The following is a 10,322-nucleotide window of genomic DNA, read 5'->3' as shown; positions in this document are numbered from 1 at the left end:
TTCAGCTATTATTTCTTCAAATAAGTTTTATGCCCCCTTTTCTCTTTTCTCCTTCTGGGATCCCTATAATGTGAATGTTATTATACTTAAATGTGTTGCTAAATTTCCTAAGTCTATTTTCACTTATTATTTTTCTCTCTCCTATTCAGCTTGATTGCGTTCCATTAGTCTGTCCTCCAGGTCACTGATCCATTCTTCTCCTTCCTCTACTATACCATTTATTCCCTCTAGTGTATTTTCAGTTTAGTTATTGAGTTCTTCATCTCTGATTGGTTGTTTTCTGTCTCCTTATTAGGGGTCTCACTGAGGTCCTCCACGCTTTTCTCAAATCCAATATTTTTTTACCATTACTTTAAATTCTCTATCAGGCTATTACTGATCTTCATTTCATTTAGTCTCTTGCTGTGTTTTGCCTTGTTCTTTCATTTGAGACCTATTCCTCTGTTTCCTCATCTTGTCAAACTCTGTTTCTTTTCTTTTTTAAAAAAGATTTATGTATTTATTTTTAGAGAGAGAGCAGGGGGAGGAGCAGAGGAAGAGGGAGAGAGAATCTCAAGCAGACTCCCTGCTGAGTGTGGAGCCCGATGTGGCCCAATCCCATGACCCTGTGATCATGACCTAAGCCAAAATCAAGAGTCAGATGCTTAACTGACTGAGCCCCCCAGGTGCCCCTGTTTCTATGTGTTAGTAAAGTCAAGGTCAAAGGTCCCCTACTCCTGCAAGTAGTGGCTTCATGAAAAAGGGGTCCTGTAAGTGCCCTGCAGTGCAGTGTTCCCTGTTCACCAGAACTTGGTGCTTCTGGGGTGTCTCCCATGTGTGTTGCATGTGCCCTACTGCGGCTGAGCTGCTTTCACCTTCAGTCCAGTCATCTGCAATGGCTCTGTTCGCCTGTTGTGGGTGGGGTTTGGTACCTGTGTTATTAGTGGACCAGTCTGGGGCCACGCTGGGCTTGAGTCAGACCAGGTGTTTGCTGGAGGTGTAGTCACACTGAACTGCAGGAGAATGTGGGGGCGGGGCATGCAGTGACAGCAAGGTCCACACCAGTGGGAGGGGACCTGTAGCCCCCAGTGGCGGTAGGCTGGGCTGGAGGGGGGCAGATCCCCAGAAGCAGGTGGGGGGTAGGAAGCAAGGTTTGCAGGAGTCTGCTGCGGGAGGAGACCTGGGGCAGAGGCCTGGTAGAAGGGATGTGTCCGCAGGAGGATGCAGGGGCAGGGCACACTGTTAGCAAGTTAAGTAGGCATTGTTGTGGCCTTGCTGTTTCCCATAGGTGTCGAGGCTCGGGGGCAGGGGGAGGGAAATGGCACCCACCAGCTCCTTTGTTCCTGAAGAAGTGTCTCTGTTTCTCCAGCACCAGCTCTGAGATTAGTAAACAGATCCCCCTTCCATAGAACACAGGCAATTTTCAAACTGCTGCTTCTATATGTCCAAAGGCTGGTTTGTTGTGCTGTCTCTTTAAGGGCAAGGACTCAGCTTCCTCTCTCCTCCCAGCTCTCCCAGAGCCTGTTGATTTTTAAAGTTCTAGGTTTTAAGCCCAGGGGATTGTAAGAACTCCTGAAATTTGGCCCCTCCAGTTTTCAAAGCCAAATGGTATGGGGATTGGTCTTTCTCATGCAGGCCTCCTAGTCTGAGAGTCTGTTTCTCTCCCCTCTCTGCACCTGTGGCATCCCTCCAGTGGACAGTCCTGTGGGTCCATTTAGCTCCCAACTGCGTCCCTGCCCTTCTCACCCTCTTTGATGTGGCCCCTTCTCTACCTTTAGCGAGTCTCTTTTGCCCTTCTCTGTGTCGTTTTCTGGGTTATTTACCCCGATGTGGTGGTTGCCTTGTTCTATCAGTGCGACGAGGCGAGCTTAGGGTCCTCCTGCTCTGCCGTCTTCCCCAGAAGTCTGGCCTTCATTTCTTAATGGTCCCTGTGCTTATGCCTCCTTCCCAGGATTATTTCATAGTCAACCTGCTCCTGCCAAGAAATCAGTTTCCTTCCAATTTAGGAACCTGAAAATGTAGTAGTTAGCATTTCATTTGCTCGTCTTACTGCTTCTTCATATTCCCACTTGTTACTAAACGAGTGTTGTGTTTTTACTCCTTAGTACAAAACTACATCATGTTGTTGCATGTAGCAGGAGACATTCACGGATTTGCTAAGTTGCCCTGATGCAGAGAAGTTCGATGCCCCCGTGAGTTTCCCTTTTGTTTCAGGATTTGAATATTGGGTAAGCTCAAGTTTTTGGCTTTAACAATTTTGTGTGAAAAGTTTGAGACCTATTGTCAGAGCTCTGAATGCTTCCTTCCCGATATTAGGAAAATGAGGTCCAGCTTTAGGTGAATCTTAAATTTGCCAGATGATTGGATATTGTATCAATAGCTAATTACTGTTAACAATGTTAACCATGCCTATGATGCAGGGACTATTCTTACCCTTTTACATCTAGGGAAACCGAGGCATAGGTTGACTTGTGTTTCCCAAGTGTGAGTCAGATATAAACATAGAACACAGACTTATTTTTTAAATGGCTGTATAGTTTTAACCTTGTCCTCTAAGGTGATTGAGTTTCTATTCAGGAAAAGCAGCATAAAGTTTTCAAGTTAATTTAAACCCAACCGGCATACACAGCTACAGCAAAAACTGTAAGGGGGCAGAATTGCCCATAGAGTGTGTGGGCCTGGGGAAATTATTTTTATGCGGATCCTGTCTACATAAGCAATTTGGGACTTCCTCAAATCAATGTTTCAGCACCATTCTGGTGACCCAGTTTCACATGATCCCACCAAAAAATTTAAACGCTTCACAACAAAGCTCTTCTGGAAACCAGGTTGGACCCCATAGGTGTGGGTTCTAGAGCTCTTTGGGGCATCTGGTTGACCTTGTGCTCTGAAGGGCAGAAATGGGAACCAGCTGGTCCTAGCCACTACAGGGGACCACGGGTTCCAGTAGCCAGAACCCATGCAGGGCCCTGTGTGTGCTTGGGACACTGCACCCATATGGTACTGCTGCTTCCAGACCCTGGAAGGGGGGCTTGGAAAGGCCCCAAGAAGGCAATCCCAAGGCAGGGCCATGGTGTGGTAGAGTGGTCGTGAAGCAGGGGCAGGGATCTAGCTTCCCCGGGGCTTAAAGGCAGTGCTGACCAGTGGATGAAGTTGGAACAATATTAAGACTTAAATAGTGGGTGCCTGGGTGGCTCAGTTGGTTAAGCGACTGCCTTCGGCTCAGGTCATGATCCTGGAGTCCCGGGATCAAGTCCCACATCGGGCTCCCTGCTTAGCAGGGAGTCTGCTTCTCCCTCTGACCCTCCCCCCTCTTGTGCTCTCTCTCTCTCATTCTCTCTCTCTCAAATAAATAAATAAAAAAATAAAAAAAATAAAAAAAAAAAGACTTAAATAGGGGCGCCTGGGTGGCTCAGTTGGTTAAGCGGCTGCCTTCGGCTCAGGTCATGATCCTGGAGTCCCTGGATCGAGTCCCATATCGGGCTCCCTGCTCGGCAGGGAGTCTGCTTCTCCCTCTGACCCTCCCCCCTCTCATGTGTTCTCTCTCATTCTCTCTCTCTCAAATAAATAAATAAAATCTTTAAAAAAAAAAAAAAAAAAAAAAAAAAGATTTAAATAGTGATTACCTCCAAACCTTTTAATAGCTAAAGCACCCGGGCGGGGGGGCGGGGGGGGGGAAGCTGTTGTAAGGAGGAAGCCAGCTGGAAAGTTCTAGTATTTACAATATCTAATTCTGTTGGTGGGTTTGGTAAAAGAGACTTTTTTTTTTTTTAATTGTGTAAAATGTTCAGGCAAAGAACTGCTTTTCCTTTCAAGTGACCAGCTCAACCCAGCTGGCTCTGAATGCTCTGAAAGCTTCCATGAGCTGGCCCAAGGTGGACATTCTAAATCTGGACGTAGATGCTGCTTCTAAACAGGTGTAGAGACCGATTATAGCAGAGCTTCTATGATGGGAGAGGGAGAGAAACGGACGAATCCAGGATGACCTCGTGGCTCTGTCGCTTGGGGCAAGTGGCTTCTGAGCCCTAATGTTAGATATGAAACGGAGAGTGTCTACCTCCTAGGACTGAGACGAGGATTGAAGGCATTCAGGGTATACGTACCCACACCAAAGCTGCTTATATGAACTCAAGCTGTCAAGGGGAAATTTGAGCAGCCTCTCTAGAGAAGAAAAGATACAAGGTAGCCATTGCTTTCTTTCAACTGTTTTATTGCTAAACTATCATGATACAAGCCGTATAAAAATACTTTACATATTAGCAAAAATAAACTACATTAAACTGGAGATTAAAAACGTTTTGCATAGGAATGTGATGTATTCAAACTTCTTTAACAGTCAAGATTTTCAAAACCTAAGCCTTCCAGCATCACCCCGTTGGAGAGCATTCTATTCGTTGGAGAACTCATTAGGGCATTGTCAACATTTTCTCCCATGAGGGCTGTAGAGGCAAAGGGAGTAAGGTTCTTTGACAAGATGCTCGGGATGCTAAGCTTGTCCTAACCACAGCCTCTGTCTGCTTACGCCAATCACGATGCTGAAAGGACCTGCTCTGCTGGACACGGCTTTGCATCCAACGCATCCAAACCCTGAGCCAGGCAGGTGTTTGGTCTGCTAACAGATGCCTCAAGGCCGAGTGTTCAATGTTTTTTTCCCAGCACCCCATCTCCTTTTCAGAGGGGCTTGCTTAGGGACCATCTCTGAGGGAGGTTAGGAGGTGTTGGGTACCTGCTAAAGGGTTATCCCTCCAAAAAATGAGTGCGGGAAAGTTCACCCCAGCTTGTCAAGAACGTCACAACCCCCATGCCTCTTGTAAACGCGAACAAAACTGTTAAGCGGACCTCTGACAGACTTTCAATTCCAAACAATAGAAAGCACTTGGAAAGTGTTTGACATGAAAATAAACACATTCAGCCTTCCCTTTATTTCCAAGTGACAACTAGAACACATCAGCTTCCAATCTGTCTAATTGTGACCGCTCCCACCCTGGCCAAGGCTGGCTTCCTGAGACCGACGTCTTGGCTCCTGGATGTAAACAAGAAAGGCCACATCAGTGTTTCCCAGCTTCTAGAAGAAATCAACCCGATTCATCTAGGGTGCGTCTCTGCTGGAAAACTCTGCAGGTCCTTTGAATAATGTGTACGAGGGGTTATCTACCAGGATTTGGTCAGCTCTGTAAACATGAGCCTGCACTGAGGGTTCTATGAACGTGAACATGAACTCTTCCAGAATCCCATTACAACACAGGCAGTTTTGTTTTTAAATCAAAATCACCTCCTAGGCTACTGCTTTGGGGGATCTCAACACTTTACAATTCTCCTCTGTGACCAGACGAAGGCTCAGAGCTGAAGTCCATGTCCTCTTAAGCAACCATGAGAGCGTTCCTTCTTCCACAAAACCATCCCTCTGTCTCCAGAGACGCTTTCTTCTAAGACTCAGGTGGCTCACAGACTCGGAGGTGGGTTTTTGGTTTTTCTTTTGGTTTGGTTTTCGTTTGTTTTGTTTTGTTTTTTTGCTAGCATGAATCACACAATTTCAAGAATACATCATTTCCCTTAGGGGGGAGAAAATCAACAACATATGTAAAAAGAAACACTTGAAAAAGATTTCAACCATTTATAAATAGTTTCTAATTCTAACAGGGGGTGGGGTGTGATATTTTCAGGACAGATAAAAAGCATAAACATACAGATAAGAAAATAAAATTTAATAACCTACTAATTTGGATCGCTCTTATATATTATCAAGCAGCAGTATTTTTGTACAATACGGGAAGACTCGCAGACTCGGGAAATCTACTACATTCAGCAACACGGCAGATTCCTGTTGGTGGCGCTACATACTCACCTTGGACGTAGCAAGTGCAAACCTCGACCTGAGATCCTTCTATCACGTGCAACACACACACATCTTTACCACTTAGACATCCTTATTTTTCTCCTTCTCTCAGAGGATCTTATTGCCTCTTCCCAGACTGAAAATATTTCATGAGCAATTCCTCTTGGCAAAATTTCCTCCTGGCATTTGTTACTGACCAAACTTTCTTGATCGCTGTCGGTTCCGAATACACATTCTCTCGCCTGTTTAGGTCTCAAAACTAATGCTTTGGTTTCTCTTTCCTTTGTCATTTGGTATAGTTGTTTATGAAAGTGCTTCCTCTAATATCCAGCTAGGAGGTCTTAGAAAAAGCTTGCGTGTGCGTTACACACACACACACACACACACACGTACGTACAGGAGTCTGAACTAGCAGGAGGCCCTTTGCCCTGACAGAGATGGAAGATCGATGGAAAACATGTTAGCCCTTGTTCTCCCCATCCAGGCACAACGGAGCAGAGAGACTTTGCTACAATGGCAGGAAGGCACTTGGGTAAAACATTCAGATAACTGAGGAAAGGCCAAATTCCCTCATGTGCAAAAAAAAAAAAAGAAAAAAAAAAGGTTAAGGTTCCCAGCCAGTCAAGTGAGAACAGATCACTCACCAAACACTTTAACTCTTCCCCCCGTGAAGTCAATTTTGCTGGAGAGAAAATGCTTTAGGTAAAGCTGCTGGTACAAGGAATCTTTTTACTAATGAGGGAGAATTTCACATCCCAGAAGCTCTGCAGCAGTAGTCAAGCTCTTACTGGCGTGTTGTAGAGAAGAGCATTTTGCCAAACTTTGGGCTTGAAGAGAGGTCCCCAGTCGTGGGGGAAGCTAAATGCTAGGTCTCCACTGAAAGGTCACACCCTGGGCATTCTCTCCCACTCTCTGGAGCACCAGACCCTCCGGGCCATAGCCGCCAAGCCTCGGGCTCCTGGCCAAGCTGTGGGGAAGATTTAACCTCTGGGTCACCTTGTCAAGGAAGCCAGGACTCAGAAAACCCACAGCGAGCCCTTAACGGCCATGATTCTCTTCCTCGGCTTCTACCTAGCAGAGTTGACTGAGAAATCCCTAAGAAGAGCCTTTCGAAGAGGGCCAGGAATATTTACATCCTGTGTGGATTACTGGGGGAAGAAACTAAATGGCTGAAAATGAATCTCTGGCTTGTCCCAGGGTGTCCACAATAAAGGCCAACAGGAACACATCTGTGTGACGAAAAACTCCCCAGCCGAGAACTTTGAGAGTTTTAGGTGTTTGCAGAAACTGCACCAGAGGAAGAAGACTCTTGAGGACTCGGTGCGCACAGCAGAGACACCAGGGCAGAAGACCACCATACGACCGGTCTGGGCAGAGCTCCTTCCAACTGAGGCAGGCGCGTGGGTAGATTCTCTTCGATGCGGATGAAGCAGCTAATGCAGACACGCCTTTTGGGGACGGAGGGGTGCTTAAAATGGGTTCAGGTTAAAAACAAACAAACAAAAATCAACTTTAGGGCCAAAGCCTGAGCTTGTTGTCCCACTCGGAGTCTAGGCCAGAGAGCGAGCTTAACCCTTGTCGTGGGGGAACCCACTTAGAGAAACACTTAGGCCTGCCCATTGATTGCCTCGTTTCGCACTTCACAAAAACACCTGCGCTGTTTACATGGTTTCTTTTTTTCCTTTGGTTGCTGTAGCTCTTCCAGGATTCCTTCTCAAAATTCAATGCACATGCTTGAGATTCTTCTTCACCAGTTTATGGGAAAGCGCGCCGGCCGCGAGGAAGGAAGGAAGCAAGCGAGACGAGCCGAAAGCCATCGGGTTGCAGGCCTGCAGCGGCCGGGTGCTCACGCCGCAGCCTGGGGTCCCTGCCCCAGTCCCGCCACTCCCTGCAGGGGTGAAGAGCAGCGGGCCCAGAGAGCTTCCCCCTCTCCAGCTGCCCTGGGCCGGCTTTTTGAAGCGGAGACAAAAATAACAAATGTGGACACATGTCATAACTTAACGCTGAGTTTTAACAGGTCATCTTGTGTGGGCCAGACAGTCTTGCTTCAGAATGAGAAAACTGACAAATAAGGCGGGAGCTGCGGCCCGACCGTGGCCGGGACTAGGCGGTCCCTAAGGAGGACGGTCCGGCTTCTGGGTTTTTTTTCTTCAGCCCGGAAGCCAGGCTCGCTCGGGTCACGTTCCTTGGGTGGCTCTGTTTGAAAACTCCTTTCCTTCAAAAGGTAGAGGAGCTGTATCTGTGACCTGGAAAAATGAACGCAGGGCTGGGGTTTAATCACAGGGGCCCACATCTTCCATCCCCCAGCCCAGCCCACGCCCCAAGCTCTGGTCACTCCGTTCTCAGGGCCGATCCAGCGTGCTGTCTTGTGTGTTTGGTCAGCAGGCACTTAAGGTTTTTGGATGGGACACCAGGAAAGTCAACCGAGATGCTCTCTGGGATTTAAAACAAAAATCAAAAGGCAGAGTGTTCTCTCTGGTGTTTACACAGAGAGGTGGCGAGCTCCTTAATCGAGAGTCAGCTTTCTGCCAGGACCTTGTCCCGCGCGTGGCCTCCGGGCCAGGAGATGTACAGTAAAGGAAACAGAAGGTGAGGGCAGTGGAAGGCTCCACGGGGTCAGATACGGAAGGTGTCTTGCTAATGGCATCTTCTACGTCTGATTTCTGGCGGGAGGTCCTGAAAACTCCTTCCTGATAATTTCATTAACTACAAAAGAACAGAGAAAGAGAAAGAGAGAGAGAGAAGGGGCAAGTGAGCGGGCACCAACAACACAGATCAGCTTAGCTTTCTAGAACCTAAACAATGGGGCTATCTTGTAAAACACACTCTTGTTCTGACGGTTTTTAACCTAAGAAATGTCTTCCTCTGCTCTCTTTTCTGGATGAGAATAGTTTGTGCTAGAGGTGTTTGTGAAGATAACTTTAAAAATCGTGGCAGAAACAGCGCTGGGCCAGAGGGCAGGTGCTAAGGACGCTCTCTCTGCTGCCTACCAAACTCCTTCCATTATTATAGCATCCAGAAAATACCTACTACGTAACTCAACCATGGCTGACCCACAGAGCGTACTGTTCTCAGAAGAGGGACCTTTCAAAAGAGCACATGGGAATACCTCAAAGACTAGCCATCAGTGTAGACAAAATCTCTCTCAGCACAACCAGGAATTCCCCCCACACACTAGTGAAGGATCACACTGTGAGACTTCAGGAGTGGAAAATGTCCTCCGAGGGGGTCTGGAAAATTCAGCCATCCCCTCCCCCAGAAGGACCGTGTAATTCCTAGCAGGGAACCAGGAATGGAGTGCCAGCCCCTGGCATCAAGAAGCTGGCTGTCTTCTCCCATCTTGGCCCCTTATCCAGGGCCATGGTCCCTGTAAGCAAGGCGGTGAGGTCTTTGCGGGGGGGGGGCCGTAAAAAGGTTTCCTTCGGCTTTCTTGGTAGAAGTGGCTCTCGGTGGCAGCCCAGACCCGAGGCAGAGGGGCACACCCGCCCTAAGGTGTGTATCCACCCCGGTTTGTGCATGGGATGGGTTGACTGGTCCCAGGGGCAGGAGAGGAGGGAGACCCCTTCTGGGTGCCACGGAAGGTCTCCCAAGTTCTCCCACTGCCCCGCCCCAGCCTCCTCATACTGGGTGTTTCATCTTTGCCTTGCCTTTCCGCCTCCAACTATTGAGATGTGCTCATCTCAAACTCTCCCCATGTTCAAGCTGAGCCCTCCGAGGTCCAGTGTGCTTTTCCCAGAAAGCCCCGTGGGAGGGAGCCCCCCAGCCCCCCAGGAGGAGGAGCGCAAAGGCCAGTGGCCTTAGAGCAGGCGGCGCGTCTGCTCCTCGGCCCGCTCGCTCCAAGGGCGCCGTGACTTCACCTCCCTGGGCCTCGTGCCTTCCACCTCGCAGAGGAGGAAACAAGCGTGTGTCCCGTTCGGTCCCTGGGCGCCACTGAGGTCCGTGCAAGCTCCTCGCGCCCGCCGGGCAACGGTGCTCGGTGGCTGTGGCCTGCGGTGCCGCGAGCGCCAGGCTCTGGTGCGACCGTGCCCGAGGGCTCCGCGCCGGACACCAGCCAAGCACCGCTCCGGGCGCTTCCGATACGAGGGGCAGTTCGGGCGCCGGAGCCCGCTGGCCAGGGTTCGAGTCCCCCCTCTACCGCCTCCTCACTTGCTGGCCCTTGCCTCAGCCTCCCCATCTGTAAACCGTGCATACAACGGTCCCCGTGCTTCCAGGGGTGCGGGGGAGCCCGGAGAAGACAAGGCTAGCGTAGGGCGGCCGTTCGCAGCATGGGGCGCCTTCCGTACTCGCCTTCGACGGGCCGGGCGGTGGGTGCGTCTAGGAGCAGCAGCCTGTGCGAGTGCGCCCATCAGGAGCAGCTCCCAGGATGAAGTCCTAGTCAGCGGACCGACATCCATTGGGCACTTACTGTATACCAGGCACCAGCCTAGCTGACTCCAAGGGGCCCTCAGGCAGGAACCCCACGAAGAACGGCCGCCCTAAGACCCGCCCTGGGGCAACCCCCCCCCCC

At 49.4% G+C, this 10,322-nt stretch overlaps 1 protein-coding gene across 1 annotated transcript in view; it reads right to left on the bottom strand.

Annotated features, from left to right (window-relative positions):
- Nucleotides 1-4,199: 4,199 nt before the first annotated feature.
- Nucleotides 4,200-10,322, bottom strand: part of NFATC2 (nuclear factor of activated T cells 2) — a 138,693-nt gene continuing 132,570 nt past the window's right edge. The window contains exon 10 of the mRNA XM_032387614.1: nt 4,200-8,521. Within this exon, the coding sequence (XP_032243505.1) occupies nt 8,466-8,521 (56 nt within the window). The 3' untranslated portion in view covers nt 4,200-8,465. The remainder of the gene's footprint in view (nt 8,522-10,322) is intronic.

This window comes from Phoca vitulina, unplaced genomic scaffold (genome assembly GCF_004348235.1).
Source record: "Phoca vitulina isolate PV1807 unplaced genomic scaffold, GSC_HSeal_1.0 scaffold50, whole genome shotgun sequence".
Lineage (NCBI taxonomy): Eukaryota > Metazoa > Chordata > Mammalia > Carnivora > Phocidae > Phoca > Phoca vitulina.
Note: the sequence above shows the minus strand (reverse complement) of the source record. Positions and strands in the feature narration are given on the sequence as shown.